The 19,522-nt window shown below is 45.3% G+C and overlaps 7 protein-coding genes across 7 annotated transcripts in view; 3 read left to right on the top strand and 4 right to left on the bottom strand.

Annotated features, from left to right (window-relative positions):
• The window catches only part of PAAG_11283 (hypothetical protein), a gene marked incomplete at both ends in the record, with an annotated part of 2,216 nt that extends 428 nt beyond the window's left edge, over nucleotides 1-1,788 (top strand). Inside the window, 4 exons of the mRNA XM_015846957.1 lie at nucleotides 49-1,142; nucleotides 1,437-1,484; nucleotides 1,575-1,667; nucleotides 1,741-1,788. Of these exons, the coding sequence (XP_015703379.1) occupies nucleotides 49-1,142; nucleotides 1,437-1,484; nucleotides 1,575-1,667; nucleotides 1,741-1,788 (1,283 nt within the window). The remainder of the gene's footprint in view (nucleotides 1-48; nucleotides 1,143-1,436; nucleotides 1,485-1,574; nucleotides 1,668-1,740) is intronic.
• A 1,420-nt stretch (nucleotides 1,789-3,208) lies between these two features.
• Nucleotides 3,209-4,275, bottom strand: PAAG_01476 (hypothetical protein; the record flags this gene model as incomplete). Its single annotated transcript, XM_015844358.1, has 2 exons — nucleotides 3,209-3,282; nucleotides 3,366-4,275. 2 exons carry the CDS (start codon nucleotides 4,273-4,275, stop codon nucleotides 3,209-3,211), a joined length of 984 nt encoding a protein of 327 aa, XP_015701266.1.
• A 974-nt stretch (nucleotides 4,276-5,249) lies between these two features.
• Nucleotides 5,250-7,646, top strand: PAAG_01475 (hypothetical protein; the record flags this gene model as incomplete). Its single annotated transcript, XM_002796421.2, has 1 exon — nucleotides 5,250-7,646. One exon carries the CDS (start codon nucleotides 5,250-5,252, stop codon nucleotides 7,644-7,646), a length of 2,397 nt encoding a protein of 798 aa, XP_002796467.1.
• A 661-nt stretch (nucleotides 7,647-8,307) lies between these two features.
• PAAG_01474 (transport protein yip1) lies at nucleotides 8,308-9,435 on the bottom strand (the record flags this gene model as incomplete). The annotated part of the gene is made up of 2 exons (XM_002796420.2): nucleotides 8,308-8,949; nucleotides 9,049-9,435. The coding sequence occupies 2 exons, from the start codon at nucleotides 9,433-9,435 to the stop codon at nucleotides 8,308-8,310; spliced, it is 1,029 nt and encodes a 342-aa protein (XP_002796466.1).
• Nucleotides 9,436-9,940: 505 nt separating this feature from the next.
• PAAG_01473 (outer membrane protein) lies at nucleotides 9,941-11,756 on the bottom strand (the record flags this gene model as incomplete). Its single annotated transcript, XM_002796418.2, has 4 exons — nucleotides 9,941-11,154; nucleotides 11,214-11,400; nucleotides 11,523-11,639; nucleotides 11,727-11,756. The coding sequence occupies 4 exons, from the start codon at nucleotides 11,754-11,756 to the stop codon at nucleotides 9,941-9,943; spliced, it is 1,548 nt and encodes a 515-aa protein (XP_002796464.2).
• Nucleotides 11,757-12,205: 449 nt separating this feature from the next.
• On the top strand, nucleotides 12,206-13,203 carry PAAG_01472 (ubiquitin-conjugating enzyme; the record flags this gene model as incomplete). Its single annotated transcript, XM_002796419.2, has 3 exons — nucleotides 12,206-12,232; nucleotides 12,301-12,380; nucleotides 12,450-13,203. The coding sequence occupies 3 exons, from the start codon at nucleotides 12,206-12,208 to the stop codon at nucleotides 13,201-13,203; spliced, it is 861 nt and encodes a 286-aa protein (XP_002796465.1).
• A 1,186-nt stretch (nucleotides 13,204-14,389) lies between these two features.
• On the bottom strand, nucleotides 14,390-15,141 carry PAAG_01471 (hypothetical protein; the record flags this gene model as incomplete). Its single annotated transcript, XM_002796417.2, has 4 exons — nucleotides 14,390-14,703; nucleotides 14,772-14,807; nucleotides 14,851-14,987; nucleotides 15,050-15,141. The coding sequence occupies 4 exons, from the start codon at nucleotides 15,139-15,141 to the stop codon at nucleotides 14,390-14,392; spliced, it is 579 nt and encodes a 192-aa protein (XP_002796463.2).
• Nucleotides 15,142-19,522: the final 4,381 nt, after the last annotated feature.

The following is a 19,522-nucleotide window of genomic DNA, read 5'->3' as shown; positions in this document are numbered from 1 at the left end:
TTGACCATCTCGCGCCCTACCTGTCAATCTCATCTCTTCTATCACTAGCCTCCACATGCACCACCCTCCGCTCCATCATCATGGATACCCCATACGTCTTCCGGTATATGGATTTGACAAAATGCCGTGGGGCTCAGCCACCGCCATCAACAGGTCCCATCGATCCAGGCGGCGAGACTTGGAGGACTCAACGCATGGATGAATCTTTGACTGAAGATGAGTTTTATGGAGGACCATTGAGGGGGATCTTTTCAGATTTGGGACGTAGGAATATCTTGCAGGATGTCAGAACTCTGGTCCTGGATGGTCTCTCTGTTCCTGCAGACCTAATTGCCGATATCATCCTGACAGACAAATTTAACGTAGTTATCCTGTCGATTAGGGACTGTCTCAACCTTAACGAACGGAAATTAATGCAGACTCTTCAATACGCTGTCAGACCTTCACGCGCCAAAGGTATGCCAAGAGTGAAAGGGATCTATCATTTCACTCCAATGGATGATGCCCAGACCGCCTTTCAGGACAGGCAGCACTCGGGCCCCTCTCAACCATACGGCTCCTCTGAACTTGATGACAATGCCAAGCATCAAGGTCGGATGACTTGGAGACATCCGTGGTACAAACCGACCGGAAGAGTGCTCAAGAAGCCAATCTCCACTGGATGGGCGCAGACATTACAGCTCTGCAACGGGATCATCTCCTTTGATGCGGTTTTGTGTCGAAGCCCACAACATCAGCCCTTGTTTACTGCAGCAGGCACCGCAGCAGGCAACGACATGCAACCCGTATCTTACTTCTCCCCAGCTATAGCAACTGTTGCCCTCGGGCCCAGCGGGTGTGAGGGTTGCCATTCCTCCCCAGAGGGTCCGGCAGTCTGGAATCATTCACCAAATCACCAGTTCCCGCTCTTGACGCCGCCACCAATGCACTCGTCCAGAGTCACCACCGCCAAGTCACCCGCTGGCTGCTCAAATGGTGAATATACTCTGATAATGCAGTGCCAAGATTGCCTGACCAACCGCTGGTGCCACCGGTGCGGCCGATGGTGGTGTTCCGCCTGTCTCCCCAACCCAGAAAAGCCAACACATCATCTCATGCTGCATCAAACAGCGTCACGGCCCACAGGCCCTTCTGAACAAAAGGTATATGACGGTCTCTGTATTGAATGCCATGCCATGACAGACCCGAAAAGCTGTCTCGTCGATCCATGATAATACGAAGTGACTTGCCATTGATTTGTGGTAGCACTTCTCCGTATGAAAATGGAGATGAAGAGTATGCTTTGCCTTTACCATAATTTGGATGTATATCTCAACAAATGTTAATGCTCTGATTCTTTTCCATATTGTCTTTCATCTTCCTACCACTAGACTACTACCCCACCCATATTCCCCCTCATTTAATACTAGAATTTTGCTAATAATTCATTGTAACAGCGCCTTTTAACTGATATCAGCAAAGATTGCTGGGAATGTGGTGCTACAGTACGTCCCTTCCTCCCCTCTCTCCCCCCCCAAGAATATTTTTGTAATATCCAGAAATCTAATCGTCCAATCTAATACCTTATCCAACAGTGCGGCGCTTGTAAAATAGAAGTTCAACGGATCTGCACAACCTGCCAGGGAGAGTATTGCCTCGAACACAATGACGGCTGCACCCCTAGCAAGGTACGTTATGTTGAATTTCTTTCTAGGCTGTGGTCCATTAGCTCTGCCCTATACTTACATGAGTTTCATACAGTGCGACTGGTGCAATACGAGCGCCCGCGGACAGAGAGCTCTACAATAGCATCCCGCAGGTTTGACATACAATATCTATAATATCTAGGCAGGTCAAAAAAAACGCTTAATCGCCACACAACGAAGTTTTAAACCAATATACTTTGTTTACCATCGGATAAACAGAGCACAAAACTTGACTATATACTAGCCCTTCTCAATCCACCGTTCTTAATGTCCATCAACAATTTTTCTTGCATTCTATTTCAGTCAACGGTCAAACAGGAAATGGGTTTTCCTCTCCGTTCATACCCCCTCTCCATCGCCACTCTCATACAGCCAGGCCAGGTCTCGATCATTATTCACATCAATACGCACCCTGAACCTTTTTTAATTACATTCTTCTCTTCTCTGCATTATACCACATTTAATCTTTTTTTCCCCTTTTAGGTTTTCACGTCTTCCACTCTATTAATAACTCTTCACATAAAGGTTGTGAATGTTTCACACTGACATGAATTTAATCTTTTTGACCTTGTGATGGCGAGGCGCTCTTTAGATCTCTCAGTGAGCGGTTTTCTGGTTTCCTAGGCTCTTATCTCTCCTGTTCTATTTATCTCTGTTTGGGGTTATATTTTGGGCTGCGGGGAATTTCGGTTCGGTATAGATTTATATCTGCTAATATGGAGATTAGCTATGGAGCAACACTAATCTCAATTCAAACTTCAGCAACATAGCAGCACTCGCATAACTGATTTTATTTGGATGAATTGCAACTCATTGGTTTTGATTTTTTGAATTTTTTTTTCTGGTATTGTCAGAAATAAAGCTCACAAAAGGAGCTCTCCTATTGATTTAACTTGACATTCCGTTTGCCTTGTGCTCTGTCTCCGTTCTCTTCTCCTCTCCCCTCACACACCTCTCATCTACTTTCCATTCCTGCTATATGTGGCACAGCGACAATCTGGGACTCTGGACAAAAATAACAAGGAGAGTGAGAAAACGCAAAAAGAATTTACTACATTCAAAGCTAACGGAAGGTTTGTCAAGCAAACAGCCGTATCAAATTTCTCTTTCAGTCCAAAATCCTCCCAATCACTGTCATTCCAGAATCCTTATCCATACAATAGATGACCAGCCGGAGACGAAATAGAAGAACAGCAAAGCAAGAATTAGATTTAGCCCAAAAATGGTTTTGAGAGTCTACAGTGTTTGACGTGATTTGTAAAGGAGTTGGTTTCTCTTTATACCGTTGAAGATGAGATTGACCACCGGATGGCAGGATATCGTTCGCTCGATTTACACCTAGTAAACAGAGGTGAATACAGATGTTGAGATATTACTCTGCCTTTCTCGTGTCCCAGATGTTGTTGAGAGGCTGTTAGAAAAAGAAAAGAAAAAAAAAATATAGACTCGCAAATCCGGGCCTTATGCAAACAGCCTGGTGAAGCATTGTCAAAAGAACGGATGTATGTTCTAAAACAGCAGATTCACTCTGGTTCTGGAATGACATACTCATCCCATTTGGCCTCATCCCAGCGAAATGGTCGGGAACATTTAATGCCTAGATGTTAATTGCATATTGTTAGCACATAGTTTGACTTCAAAAAGATGTGCATGATGCTTGTGAAGAGGGGGACTCCATACAAAACATATTTGGGCATCCTCCACTTTTCTGAATTCGCCACCCACATCCTGGATTCGGGCACTTTTTAGTCATTCTTTTGATTCGATCCTCGCTACTTCGCACACTCTGGGCGTTCGGGTGGCTGTCGTCATACTGACCACAGGTATATTTGGTGTGCCACGGGATGCCATGTAGGAAGCAACTACAAGCTCCGCATTTGATGCATACCACTTTGTCAGACTGCGCGCCTTCCGGAAATATTTGGCCCGACGAGCAGGTAATGGACAGACACCAAGCCCAGCGTGGGTGGGATTCAAGTTCCTTGCGAGAAGCGATTCCAGTAATGATAGCATTTTCCGAGCGGCTCAGGGCCGATCGTATCTCAGACTCTGTAAGGGTCATGTTGCATTGTGGACAGGTACATATGGACCAGTCAATTACTCCTTTGCCTGCTACCTGGATGTGGTTAATGGGGGCCCGTGTTTTCAACGTTATGATGGTGTGCTTTGACACGCAATCTGAGCATGTCTGTGGGCCATGTGCGCATCGGGGGAAAGTGGGGAAATTCGCCCCTTTCCATCCCAAGGGTTTCAATTCAGCGCAGATGACACATTCCCGGAATGCATCACTTCGATCCTTTTTCCGGGTGTGAGTTGGGAGTTTGTTGGGGGGAGAAACCTTCGTTGGTTGATTGCAGGTTACGTCCATCATTGGGCTTGGAGTCACGATGGCTGCAGGAGCTGAAAGTCCAGGTGGGTTTGCAGAGCTGAGAGCATTTGTATTTCGTATTAATTTAAAGACAGTATTTCCTAAAGGAAGGTTTGGGGCAGCAGCTATATTTGCACTTGGAAAGGGCATATCTCGGGCTTTGTTAGCTATTGTTTTCCGAGGAGTAGGAACCCCTGATTTGCGGCGGTATGTCACACCCATCCTGTAGAAAGGATCGTGGGGGAATAAAGGTCCAATGGGATGGGGAGAACACAAACACAAAGAGACTATCAGAAAAGAAGATGCATAAATCTTAAATTTGATCTTCAGATAAATTCTTGAAAAGTTACCACCTCAGGAGAGAGAACTCCTTGGAGAATAGGGGTTGATGCCAATAGCCTTGGTTGGAGAGTGTCTCAACTTGGATGAGTGAAAGGAACATGAGAAGATGAAGATGAAGAGAAAGGGAAAGATGAGATGAACGAGAAGTTATATGATATCCTTTGCGCTTGTTGAAGAGCAATAAAATAGGCAGCAGAACACGTGACCGGGTAGGGATACTTCATTGCGCCAGGGAGGATAGCAGCCTGGAACTGCGGGTCCGTATGAATTATTATTAGTAACTGAAGGTTCCAACGGTGAAACTAGAAGAAGGCTTCTCTCTCGTTGTTGGCTTCGTCTCATCGGGTCTGGTGCCCCTGTTAATGGTCACCTAAAGCTCCTCGAGAGACTACGTACTCTGTTATAAAGTGATAGGAACTTATATGTACCAGCATGAGAAGTAGGACAGCTTCAATGCATTGATTTGGTAAAAGCGATGCGATTAGTGGAGAGAACAAGTATACAAAGACAGGGCTCATAGTCTCGTCATCCAAGTCAAAAGCGTGGTCGATCGAATCTGTATTCAACGCAACCGCGGTGAAGAAAGAAGCTTTAAGTCAAATCTTAATCTGATATTCACGTGGAGATAAGATTGATCTGATAAGATTATCCGAACAACCCTCTCGTAGGTTCCAGAAGAGTGTTGATCACTCCTCCAGTTCATTTATCTTCAACATCTTCAACATGTTCCTACATAAATATAAATGTATATCACTTACCTTCTCGCTTTTTCAACGGCTGTGATAAGGTGATGAGATGAAAAGCAGCAGTGTATTCTAAATAGGTACATTACATACTGATTCATTATATATGTCATGGCCACAGATTCAGATACGCTCAGATGGACTGCGCAGTTTGTGGTAACACCCCTTACAAGAACAAAACAGCTGCCCGGCGACAAAATTATTCTTCCTCCCTCTGCTCTTGAGCAGCTACTGGCTGCTGCTCCAATCTCCTCCACATCCCCGGCGCAAAACAATTCCTTGACCCCACAATTTGATCCCTTTAATCCCCACACTTTTGTCGCTGAGCGTCGAGCTAGAGAGTTGGCTGCAGAGAGACAGCATCGGCTCCCACAGCCCTTAACTTTTCGCATAGTCAATCCCTCGAACGGCCGGATTGTGCATGCTGGTATCCGCGAGTTTTCTGCCCAAGAAAATGAAGTTGGCTTGAGTGCCTTTCTCCGCGAGAGCTTGGGTCTTGAGGATGTTGATTTCCAGCCAGCGGCGGCGGCGGACACTTCACAGGAAGATTCGCTGTCTAATACGGACATAGCAGAATCTGGGGGTGGAGGTAGAGCGACGATACCCAGTGGCCCTCTTGTCACTATTCATGCGAAGCAGCTACCTAAGGGTTCCTATGTTCGCCTGCGTCCCCTCGAGGCGGGATATGATCCCGAGGATTGGAAAGCGCTTCTGGAACGATACCTGCGTGACAACTTTACGACTTTGACCCTTGGAGAGTTTCTGCTAGTTCCCGTAGGGCGGAATGAAACCTTTCGGTTTTTGGTTGATAAAATGGAACCGCAGGGTGACGGTATATGCATCGTGGATACCGATCTAGAAGTGGATATCGAAGCATTGAATGAAGAGCAGGCACGAGAAACGCTGAAAAGGCGGTTGGAGAAAACTTCTCGCGCTCCAGGAACAAAGGAGGGAAACTCTATTGGTGGAAGCCTTGCGCAGGGACAAGAGGTCAGCGGCCAAGTGTTACCAGGAGACTACGTCGACTACCAACTAAATGACTGGGATCACGAACATGCATTAGATATTGAGATTGATGTAGCAGATGATGCAGACGTGGACCTCTTTATAAGCCCCTTTTCAGCAAGACAAAGAAACCGACCTAGGGATGACGAACATGTGTTTGGTGATTTTTCAAGTGTCTCCCTGAAGCGAATATGCTTACAACCTACGAATATTGAGCTTCAAGACGCCGAAGCCATTTACATCTCCGTGCATGGCTATTCAGAAAGCACAATGTCTGGTGCCGATAATAAATCGAAAGCCGCAACTCCACTGAAATTCAGCCTCCACACAACGAGCGTTCCAGCAGGGGGTCAAACCGAATTACACGCTCCCACAGAGGATAGTGAACGGGACCCAGATGAGACGCAATGTAAGAACTGCCATCAGTGGATACCAAAACAAACCCTTTTCCTGCACGAAAATTTCTGTCTCCGCAACAACATCCTCTGCCCCAAGTGCGAAAACGTTATTCAGAAACGGTCCTCTAAATGGGAAAACCACTGGCACTGTCCCCACGACTCCTCTCACGGCAACGACCCATCCAGCCATGCAAAACACAACAGAATTTTCCACACCCCCCACCAGTGCCCAAACTGCCCCTTCATAGCCCCAAACTTACCAGCCGTCGCCCACCACCGCACCACCTCCTGTCCCGCCAAACCCATCCTCTGCCAATTCTGCCACCTCATCGTCCCGCAGCAAGGCGAATCAGACCCCGACCTAAACGATCCCGAAGTCCTCCTCTCTGGCCTAACGCCCCACGAGCTCGCAGATGGCGGCCGCACGACAGAATGCCACCTCTGCAACAAAATCATCCGGCTGAAGGATATGAAAACGCACCTGCGCCACCATGATCTAGACCGCCTCTCACGGCCCGCGCCACGGGTGTGTATGAATCGCAACTGCGGCCGGACGTTGCAGGGGTCAAGTGTATCTAATGACTCACTTGGCCTGTGCGCTGTGTGTTTTGGCCCACTATATGTGGATGTGTATGATCCGGAGGGCAAAGCGCTGAGTCGCCGGATCGAGCGGCGTTATTTGGCGCAGATGTTGAAGGGGTGTGGGAAGGGTTGGTGTCTGAACCAATATTGCAAGACAGGGCGGGCGAATACCGCCCCTAGCAATGCAGATGGTGATGGTGGCGGCGTGGCTCTATCGAGCAAAGAAATCTCAGCTATGATTAAACCGCTTATAGAGGCTGTAGGTATTGGTCCTACTGTTACGAATACAGCGCCGTTTTATTTCTGTACGGATGAAAAAAGTCAGCAGCGGCGGAAGTTGGCTGAGCTGTTAGCCGCGGAGACTGGGAATGAGACTGAGTCTGGTGAGGGTGGGGATAGGAAGGCATATGACATTTCCTGGTGTATTGCGGCGGTTGAGGCGGCGGCGGGGGATGTGGGGAAGGCGAGGGAGTGGCTGAAAAATTGGGCACCGGGAAGGGGGGAAAGGGTGGCGTTAGGATAAGTCAGGGTGACGAGGTGTATATAGGGCATAACAGGTAAAGGGTGTTGGCATATATGCTGTCATTGTATGGCTTAGTTTAGATGAGCCTGGAATGGACTAGACGAGAATGGAGAGTGGTTGGAGGCGGAGAGGTAAGGAAATAGTTTAGACAGTTCGTTGCTTGTTGAGTCTATATAGCTTAATATTTAAGGTAAACGGATAGATGGATGGACTCACTGTCTAAGCCAACATGGTCTCCTCCCTCCGTCATCTATTCCCTCTAGTTTCTCTTCCCTGCTTTTCTCCATCCACTTCCCATTTCATAAACGATATCCTTTCCTCAAAAAGCAATAAATATGAAAAAAAAAAAAAAAAAAAAAAAAATTCGTCAAGAAAGCAAACGTTAGGATAGTATTTTGTTTAGAAACCCTATTTTTACCAATTAATCAAGCAAACGAGAATAAACGACATTGCCAGACTTAACAAGACTAACCCGACAGGCGAGAACGGGAATCAAATAAACTTGCTCACGAAAGAGTACAGTAACAATGAACCCGTCTCTATCATTTGTAGGCTCAAACCCAAAGTCAGAAGCAGGAAAACTAAGAATTAATGCCCATTCCATTTTTCCCTCGTTCTTTCAACTAACCTTAATTCAGCCGCTCATTCACTTAACACCAGCTCACGACAACGTAGCCTTAGCCACCAACGACCCACCCCCCCTTGACGAGAAAATTCCCATAATCCCAAAAACAACATAAAACAGCGCAAGCGGATACGCCACCAAAAACCTCATCCCACGCATCCTCGCCACAGCACAAAACATCCCTGAACTGCTATACGTACACCACCCCACCGCAGCCGTTGTCAGGAGATATCCAAACAGTGTGTCCATAGGTATCAGGATGCCGATGCCACTTGTCAGCACGAGGGGGAGGAAGCAATAGCCCAGCACGCTGGCGGAGCGGGGAAAGGTAAGAGTAGAAGAGAAGTGGCCGGCTCTGCCGGGTACTGAACCTGAGTTGCTGGATTTATGATGGTGGGGGTGGTAGCCTGTGTTGGATGCAGTGGGGTCTGCAAGCACTGAGGGATCTGAAGAGGAGGAGGTGGAGACCGGGTCGAGAGCTGGTGACATAAGGCTGAGGATGAAGTGGAGGGCAAAGGTGCCGAAGACGGCGACGCCATAGATGTAACCGTAGAAGACCTTGCCGGAGAGGAGGAGGAAGGTGCCGTAGAGGATTATGTAAAGGAGGGAGCCGTAGAGATCGCTGTCGTCCATGAGGTGTTGGTCGATGCGGGCGAAGGGGTTGAGGACTGTTAGGGTCTGGATTTTGTACGTGTGTATGTTAGCTTAGGCAGAGGAGGCGAGGGACCCTGTTAAGGGCATGTCCCTCGAAAAGCAAGCAATGGATTTAAAACCCACCTTCGTCCTTATATGATCAAAATTAACCCCTAACTCCTCCAACAGCGGGGGTTCCCCCTCGTATCCCTCTGTGCCAAACGCCGCCAGCCACCCTGTTCTCAACCCGCCCTGTTCTCCCATCCGCCCACTCACCCCTGCAGACGAAGCCCCAAACGCAGCAGCTCCATACCCACCACCCCCACCCCCACTCCCTCCTCCTCCTCCAACAGGGAATGCCGGTGCAGAATTATGAGACATGCCGTAGCCTCCATATTGAGCCTGTTGGGGTGTTGTGTGGCCAGAGACGGAGACGTAGGAGGACGGGTAGAATTGAAGGTTTTGTGCGGATTGTTGCTGCTGGGTGCCGCCATATGGAGGCTGCTGCTGTTGGGAATAGTATTGGGCCATTACGGCCTTGATGTGGGGGGTTTCGTGGACAGTGGATTGAGGGTACCGTTGGTGTTTACGGTATGAGGTTTGGGTTTAGGGAGCTTGCAGTGAGATTGACCGGATGCAGGGGGAGGAGTGTTGATGGATTTTCGGAATGGAGCGGACAGGCTGGTCAGTTAGAGAGATAACAGTGACGTATAAATGTTAGTGGTAGTATATGTGGAAAGTGATATGTAGCCGTGATGGTGAGAAAATAGTTTGTGGTTGTGGTTGTAGTTGTAGTTGTCGAAGTTGAAATTGCGGTTAATCCTCTGTTTGGGGCGACGTGGGAACTTCAAGGACAAAATGCCGAGACCAGGCAAAAACATACTCTTGTGTATTTACATCTACGACATGAAAACAAAACCAACGTCAACGTCTAATATTTTCTTTACAAATAAAATAACTAAGGGTGTTTATGACTTAGTCTATGGCCGCTTCTTCACTCGCACCATAATGTAATATACAATACATACATCTTTTGTTACAGGAAATTAATCCCAATCCCAAATTGTAGCCCTTTTCGCCCCTCCTCGCCTTTCCGCATAACAAAAGGCAGCGAGAAATTCAACTCAACCCTCGCAGCAGGATGTGCATACACGAGTCCCACACCCGCCGCCATGCTCGGAAGCCCATTCCCCAACTCCCGAATAGTTGCAACCATGCTATCCCTCACCTCCCTCTGCGTCGAAGGCAGTGTGCGGTCGCGAGTCTTAAGCGACAAAAGTCGTCCCATATTTACAAAAGCTTGCAGGCGGAGCGGTTTCTCCACTCCAACATGAGGCAAGGCGAATAAAAGGTTTGCGCTCCCAGCTGCGAAAACATCCCCACCTAATGCGTCTGAGCCTTCTCGCGGACCAATACCAGCAAGTCTAAACCCGCGCACATCAGTTGGCCCTCCTAGCTGGAAACGATCATTAATGCGGGAAAGCTGAGGTTTCCGATCCGCATCCAGGCCCAACGGATAGAGAATACCCGCACGGACTCCGGTGTTAAAGCTGATCCTGCAATCGCCTTTCATTCCGGGGAGGGGAATGGGCAGAGCCCCCTGGGCTTCAACCTCTGATTTCCAGAAGGACACATCGCCCTTAAGCGGACCCCATCCGGCTAACTCGTTGAAAGTCCTTGTGTAGAATCCCCGCGATGGGAGGAGTGGGTTATCGCGACAATCGTTGACCCAGGTATGCGAGATGCTGCTCTTGACGCTATCGCCTGCATCCCCGCGAACTGTTGGCGAGGCGTTCGTGGATAGACCGGTAACCTGTCTCCAGAACCCGCTGTAGCCTAATTCATGTCTGTGTCCGGTAGGGCTCAGCCAGCGCAACTTGGTCCAGGCTCCCTTGAGCACCTCCTCATGGCTAGCCCAGGTTTTCTCTGTTGAGCTTCCAACCCCACCAAATTCCCACCGGTAGTCCGGGTTGCTAAGAATAGGGGTATCGAAAGCGGCCTGGTAGGCAGATCTGGTACGGGTGCCGAGGGAAGCGTTGACATTGAGGGACTCCGCGCCGCCAAAAATATTCCGCCACAAAAGGTTAGCATAGGCGGATCCTTCGGCGTTTCCGAGATCTGTGCCAGTTTTGAGCAGGATGCGGGACTTCTCTTTGACGGAGAGGAAGACTTCGAGGTCTGTCGGGGTCGTAGAAGGGTCCGTTTGCGTAGGCTTGTCCAGGAAAACGGATATGGGATGTTCAAAGATGTCTAATGTTGAGTTAACTCTTGTACCATGATAGCAAACAAGTTTAAACTCCTTAGCATACCGAATCGATTTAGTTTATTCGTGCATATCGAGATTTGCTGTAGAGCTTCCGACAAAGTATATGGGCGGTCTCTGTTTGAGCTCAACAGCGAACTCAGGACTGTTTCCAGGAAGCCTCTCCTCGTACAGTTGGCATGAATGACTTGGACAGATGAGATGGTACATGGCAGCGTGGAATTTTGCTCAATCTGATATTTACATCCCGTGCAATGAGTTGTCGATTCCAAAAAGATAACGATAGACAGGATTCGGAAAATGCCCCGGGAGGAGGAGCGGATAATTAGGACCAAAGGAAGAACGGAGGACCAACCAATTCAGCCAGACGAGATTGGGCCTTCTGATATATAGCGTTTATTCGCTCATTTATAGCCCGTTGTTGTTCCTCCTGCAGCTTGGGGTCAACTGTGTGCTGCAGCAGCTCGAATATCTGCACAAAAAAAAAAAAAAAAAAAAAAAAAGGGAGTCAGTTTATGCCGGGTGCCCTGGTACTCCCCCCTATCATGGCGGAACTCACATTCTCATCACTCCCGAGTGGTGGATCCATTGCGGCGCTTGCAATAGAATTTGTTGTCTGCGCAGAACTGTCGATAAAGCACCGATTTCACATGTACCCGAAGAGTGGAATCGCCGTACTTCACTGTTAAGTCACGTGATCCTGGTTGGCAAGGCGGTGACGAGGATCAAAATTCGATTGATGACCAACACTTTCAACAACATCAACAACAACAGTTGTGCAGCTACTTGCTATCAACAGGGTCAACTTCATACAGCTTCAACTTCCAACTCTACGCACAACTCTACGCAACTTCAACCTCAGCTTCCAAAGTTTCAGTTTCAAATTTTCCTTTTATTTCAGCTTCTTCAACCATCTCACCTCCTTCCGTCCGGCATCTTTTGACTTCGGCTGTTGTGACCTGACTGCTCTCGTTGCGCTATCGACGTTCTCTCATACCTTTCATCTGGACCCCATCGTTCGTTTCATGGTGATATAATATGGCTACAAGGGCAGCCAACAAACGCGTGAGTGCGCAAACCCCAAAAGATATGCCAGGAGGAAAGATGCTGACCTCTATTCGTGTATGCATTAGCTCGTGCGCGAATTTCAAAATATCCAGAAAAACCCACCACCATATATCATTGCACATCCTTCCGAGTCAAATATCTTAGAGTAAGTAAATCCATAAAAGCCCCCTAAACCCATCAAGAACCAACGACCAGAATATCTAACTCCCTCCAGATGGCATTACATCCTCACAGGTCCCCCCAAAACCCCCTATGAAAACGGCCAGTACTGGGGCACCCTCCTCTTCCCACCGGAATACCCCTTCGCACCCCCCGCCATCCGCATGCACACTCCATCCGGCCGCTTCCAACCCTCCACGCGCCTCTGCCTAAGCATTAGTGACTTCCACCCCAAATCCTTCAACCCAGCCTGGGAGGTCTCAACCATCCTCATCGGCCTCATGTCCTTCATGACCAGCGAGGAGATGACGACAGGCAGCGTCAGCGCATCTGAATCCGAGCGCAAGATCCTAGCAGCACGCTCGAGGTGGTGGAACTCAACCGGTGGCGGGTCCCACTCTAAGGCTGTGGCAGGCGTGTCGCCGTCCACGAGGGGGATTGGAAGTGTCAAAGCAGGCGATGGCGGGTTGAAGTTTCGTACTGAGTGGCCGGAGTTGGATGCGGAGAATTGGAAGTGGATGGCGGAGAACAGAGTGGATCCGGCTACGGGGCAGGTTATGCCTGATCCTAGTGGTGGTGGGGTTGGGAGCGGGAATGGTGGCTCGTCGACGACATGCACGCCGGAGGCTAGTGCGCTTCGCAGACGGGGTGCAGGGAGTGCAGCGGGGCTTGGAGCTGTGATGGAAGGGGGCCAGGCTGCAAGGGAGGTCGGACAGAGTTGGATTCGACGGCATAAGATCTGGGTGGGTCTTGTGCTGGTGCTGGGGTATGCGTTGTTGATTAGGTTGTTTGACGATGGGCGTGGGTAGGATGTCGGTGCAAATCTGTTTGCGCTGTACATTTAACCAGATGTCATTCGCCACTTGGCTAGAATCCCACGGGCCTTTTAAAATTTCGTGTGTTACATTCTTCATGGCTTTGCCGGAAGTAACCAGTATCTCGACGACTTTACTTCCAAGAGGAAAGGAAGAGCACAAGTTACTATAGAGAAATACCGGTGCTTTATCTGTTGTTTTGTTGTTTCAGTGGCAAGGCGTATGGATGGGACACGGTGTTCTCTTTTTACATCCATTACTTTTCTGCCTCTGCCAGTGTTGTTCTCTTCTCCGTTTGATATAGGAGATGGTTCATTCAATGGTGCTCGGGAAACGGAAGTCAAATGGTGTATTCCCTTTTCCCTTGCGCTTGCTTTTTGTGTGCGAGAGGTAAATAAACCAATGTACCTATAGCTTGAATTTGTTTATATTTGGGTTCTTAGCTCTCATGTTTCTTTTCTTCGTCCACAGTATTTGTCTACAATCCCACCAACACTAGAATGGAGAATAGCAAAGACCATCGGCCCACTAAACTCCCAGACAATCATGAGAAGATAGACCTGCAAATAGGATAGTATGTATTAACTAGAGTTTTGAAAGCAAATATAGAAATGGAAACTAGTTATAAGTCATAACATAGAACCAGAGGCTCTAACCAAGGCGAGCAAAACCAACGAACAGAGATAAGAGAGAATAACCAATGTCTATACCACGAAGGAAAGTTGCCGAAACTCTCACGAAAAAGATATATCTTCTGTTAATCTAATATGCGGTTCACAGATCATTGACCTGCGAGGAAGCATCGCTGATGACATTAGCATATAGATACGCAAAAGTATCTAACTCTAGAGGCTAATTGATCGATTGACGAGCAACATGAATGTGCCTGGGGGTTCAACAGAGACATGGATTATCGAGATAAAATTGTAGATAAGAGTTCATGTATCAACCACCCCTCTGCGTCGTGCAATAGAATTACCCAGTTATCAGTGGCGTCACGGAAAATAGCGATGATTTGTCCTCATCAGTTAAGGAGACTTTTATACCCCTTCCTTTATTTGACAGTTTACAATCATATTCTCCCAAACAATTAAAGTCACCAGCCACCCTGGTCGGCTTAACAGCATCGTTGCCGGTTTTGAATCCCTTTGCTTCTCCGCATCGTTGTTGAATGAACAGACTACAGTGGCGCGTCTGCAGTCCCTGCTCCTTGTCGGTTGTCATTAATGGTATTTCGATGGTTCTGTCGTAAGGATCTCTGGTTCATTGTTGTGGAAGAGGGAGGCATATTTGACGTAGATATGATACTCTCCATCACAGGAGCACTGACCGATTGCAGGATTTGGGGTTCGCTATTTGTTTTGGATTCTTCCGAGGAACCTGAGGGATTGGAGAGCTGTTGCCTAGTCCTATACCTAGGCCTTCGTGGTGTTGAATTCGCTGGGTCCTCTGAGAACATAGGATTTCCGATCTGTTTTGTTGTTGCGGTGTTATCTGGGCCAAGTCAGTCTACTGGAGATGTTGTTTTCTTTAAAAAATTTTTCTTAAATCAGTGTGCGTACTGAGTTTCCGGTGTATTGGTAAAACATCGTCTCCGTCTTTGTTTTTTTAATCACTGAACGGCCTCCTCTTACCAGCTACCCGAGTCCGGCAGGGTCTCCGGTCCGAAATATCCCAAGGAAGCAACAGGATTGTCCTCCGTGATCTGTCCAGGACTGCTTGCTGGGGAACTATTTGTATCGCCGATACCGGTGACGCACAATGTAACTGGCCGTTCCCTGACGACGTCTAAAACTCAAGGAGGCATCGTTTGGCAAGACAGCCCGGTGATTTGAGATACCGCCTCTCAGCCTCCCAGTAATCGGGCAATTGGATCTGTTTCAAAATTGCTGTGGGTTTTAGCCACTCCTGAGTCGATGGGCTATATACCATTGCACGTCAATTTCAGAAAGGTACTTCACGCCGTTTTCGTACGATTCAAGCAACTATATGGAGGCATTCCTTACAAAAGCCCGGAGTCTTTTTGGGTTGGAATTAATCACAGTCGGAATCCGGGGCCTCGATTGGGAGCTTCGCCTGCCTTGCAGCGGTAAAAAGATATACTTCCGACCTCGAGCAAGCATTCCATGCCTCGCACTCATGTGGTTATTCATTTCGGCATTGTCTTCACGGAACGTGGCAGCTCTGGGCTCGGGGTGAAGGTGGGTGGAGGCCCTGGATCTGGTGAGACTCCACAATGATGTTGACACCACTCATCGTAATCTGAGTTGCAGCATCCGCTTGTTTCGGACGACAATTCAGCGAATTTTGGCGGCAGGGTTAATCTCTCGAGATTCTTTTTGGTTAGGGGGTGCGACGCTCTGCTGCTCTCGTGGCATTACATAAGAAGATGAAGGGGAACATGATGCGGGCGGGGTATTGTTCTCCACCCTTCTCCACTATTCTCCACTTTTGTCAAGGCGTTTAGTGGGGATGGTTGAATCATGACATGTCGACGTACCAGCTGTAGGACCCCTGCATTTAGGGCTTCAAGTGTGAATACGTATTTCTCTTTCTCGACTTCTTCATGTTATCCTTGCCCCCTATGCCTCTGTGTTTCATATATCCACAATTTTAGCAGCTTTGTTTCCTTTTCAAGTTATCAACAGCAGAAACGTCTGTTGATCCACCTTTCTGATTTCTTTAGACACGGCGGACATGGAAAATGATGTTATTTATGGGGTGCTGGCAATAGGGATCTCCACACTTCCATTCATTTCACTGTTCGCCGCACGCCGGTACTCTGCAAATGTTGAGAAAGCTGTCCGAATGTGTATGCACAGGGAATTAGTATCAATATTGTGGTTCTATTTACCCCGGAATTACGGAAGTCTATTTCGAGTTTAAATGACTTCATGAAAAATATACCATTTTTACTTAATGCCACCACTTCCTGCCTCCTATATCCACACACGCTTGTGTAATAAAATAGTTAATTTTTCTATTATTATATTTCGTTGTTGTCATGACTCGGTCTAGTCAAGATAATAACAAGAACAAGTTTCAAATTCATCTATCTGACTAGGCAGCCTGCAACGAGAATACTAAACTGGGAGATTAGAATGTGAAATGAAAGAGCAACCGAATATGAAGAGGTTGGTGATCAGAGCGAATCAACCTTAATCCATATTACAAGCAGCTGCGCCGTAACAATTGTCAATGGTTAATATTTTTTAAAATGTTAAACATTCGAGATTGATTTTGTCTCTAACAAGAATATAATTATATATATACTTCATTGTTTAAATAGTCTTTTCTGTTAATATTATAATCTAGTATATTTCAATTTCTTTTAATTATTAGATATAATTGTTAATAAAATTAATATGATAAATAGTAACTCTATTGCTCAGCAGATAAATTATTATTCTTCTTCTTATTCTTCATTTTAAGTGTATGCAGTCAAAGTCTATGACATTTATCTAGTTAGATTAGAATTAGCTATTAAGTAGATTTAATCCATAAATGCAAATTAATTGTAGAGGATTAAGTGCTAAGAACTAAAGACTAGTTCTACTATATAACAAAGACAAATTGCTTGAGAAAGAGAAGAAAAGAATGAGATGAGAATATGAGCTTAAGTGAGCTCATGTAGTATGATCATGTATGCACATGCAAATGATGACTAGGCTGAGTCAGCCAGTCAGAGCAAATCTAGAGGTTCAGCCTCTTATAATACCCCCTCTTCTCTCTTTTTATTGTAAGTCTTTATGACTATTTAAAGCTCTCTTTACATTTAATTTTATCTGCTGAGAGGTCTCTCAAGCATTCAAAGCCTTCACTTCTTGTAGGAGACTTGTGTCATTTCATGTAGACTCAGTCTAACTTACTTATTTAATAAGATATTGTTTTTTTCTCTGATAAGTTTATTCATCTTAAATTTTCTCAATCTCAAACTCAAGTCCTTCTGAGATCTCTATAGCAGGTGGCTGTCAGTCAGTTTGCCTCTGACTAAGCAGAGAATCTGTCACTGCAGCATGTAGAAGCTTTACATTAAAGACATTGTGAATATCAGATGAGACATTCAATCAGTAAGCATAGAATTCTATCTTTTCTAGCACAGTATATTGATTGTATTTTGTATTTAGCTTCTTGCATGAGTAATTAGTTCTCATGTTCTCTAAACTCAATCAGATATTATCTCTGGGTTGAAAGCTTGAAGCTGAGTCTCTTTGTCTATTTGCATAGTTCTCTTGAGATTGCTGAGCATTTGTCATTTTTACTTGAGCTCACTTCAACATTTCACAAGCCTTTCTCATATAATCATCTGCAAACTCAATAAGATTATATGATATTTCAACAGGAAGTGCATCAGCTATATCAATAGAGAAGATGTGAAAAAGATATGTTAAAAAGAATGAGCTCACACCTGTTGAGACAGCATCTCTATTATTAATGATCAGCTCTGCCAGAGAGAGTCATTCACATCAGTCATCCTGTTGAAAGCTAATATACTTGTGTAGATATATTTTCAGGGTCTGATTTATTTGCTCTGTAGCTCTGTCAGTCTCTGAGTGATAGACTGTGAAAAGTCATCTCTTAATGTCTAATTTCTCACACATCTGAGTTCAAAACATGCTTGTGAAAGTTAATCTTTGATCTGACATTATTATCTTAAAGATGTCATGTCAAGAGATGATGTTGTGAAAAAATACTCTAACTACTGTCTTCACATCAGTTTTCTTAACTGCTTTTAATATAACTCTCTTGATCAGTCTATCTATTATAATCATGATATTCATATATTCTTTAGAGCTTGGTAAGTTCATGATAAAATTTATAGAAAGCTTCTGCCATATACATTCAGAAATGAAAAGAGGCTTAAGCAGTTTCTGACATCAATCTCTTCATGCAGTGTTTGATCTGCAAAGATGACAGTTTCTGATCATTCTTCTCACATCAGCAGCATAGCCTGGCCAGTAGAACTCATGTCTTAGAACTTCTGCTGTTTGCTCTCATCTAAGATGATTAGTAAGAGGTGAGTCATTAGCCTTATATACTAATCTAATTTGAAGAGGTTTGAAGTCTAATACTCACTTACAATCTTGAAAGAGAAGCTCTTCATTCTCATTTAAAGAGCACTCAGAGACAGAGGTATTAATGCTGAGTTCAGAAGAAAATCTGAATCTTCTTTCATAAAAAATCTGCTTCAGACACTGCAGAATCTTGTTATTTTTGTGAGTCTTATTTCACTGAGCTTAAAGAGACATCTCAGGTTTCACACTAACAGTGGCCACTATTGATTCCATTTCAGGTGCCAGTACATTAAACTTAAGTAGTTGAGCTTGCCTCTACTTGATTCTCTTATCATCAGTGCTCTATAGCATGTTCTGCTCTCTTTGCAATAGAGTATCTGATTCACTGTTCAACTTCTCTGACTGATAATCAATTTTAAAGTTGAATCAATAGAGAATATTCATTCAACATAGCTGTTTTTCATTTAGTCTGTGTATAGTCATGAAGTATTCTAGATTCTTATGATCTGTGAGAATTTTGAATTTCTTTACACTTTGTAGCTCAGCATTTTATTTCTTTAAATACTCAATTATTGCTAATAACTTCTTATTATAAATCTTGTAGTTGCATTCCGCAGGTGAATGCTTGCAAGAGAAGAAGGTACATGAGTATAGAATACTCTGCTTATTATATTGTAGCAGCACTTCTTCTGAGATGTAATTTGAAAAGTTCATTTTCAATATAGTCTCATAGTCAGAGTTGAATTGAAAAAGAATTAGAGTGAAGATAAACATTGATTTTAGACACTTAAAAGCTTCCTCAGCCTTGCTCATCTACAAAAAAGAAACATTCTTGCATGTAAAAATTGTCAGTGAGATCATGATCTTTGAGAAATCCCTGATAAATCATCTATAGAAATTGGCAAAGTCTAAAAATCCTTATATACCCTTAAGAGTAGTAGGTGTCACCCATTCTAAAACAGCTTTAATTTTCTCTGAATCCATTCATATACCCTTGCTCACTTTAATGATAAATTCAAGATATTTTATGCTGTTTATCTTGAACTTATTCTTTCTGATATTTGCCTGCAGGCCTGCTTACTGTAGATGCATAAGCATCTTTTATACATACTCATAATACTCCTGTAAACTTCTTGAGGAAAATATCAAAATGTCATCTAAATAGACTGAGCAGAAGTCATCTAAATATTCATATAATGCTTAGTTGATATATTTTTGAAATGTGCTTAGAGCATTGACCAAATCAAAGAGTGTAACCAGCTACTCAAATACTCTATATTTGATTTTAAAGGTCATCA

Source organism: Paracoccidioides lutzii (assembly GCF_000150705.2).
Source record: "Paracoccidioides lutzii Pb01 unplaced genomic scaffold supercont2.3, whole genome shotgun sequence".
NCBI lineage: Eukaryota > Fungi > Ascomycota > Eurotiomycetes > Onygenales > Ajellomycetaceae > Paracoccidioides > Paracoccidioides lutzii.
Note: the sequence above shows the minus strand (reverse complement) of the source record. Positions and strands in the feature narration are given on the sequence as shown.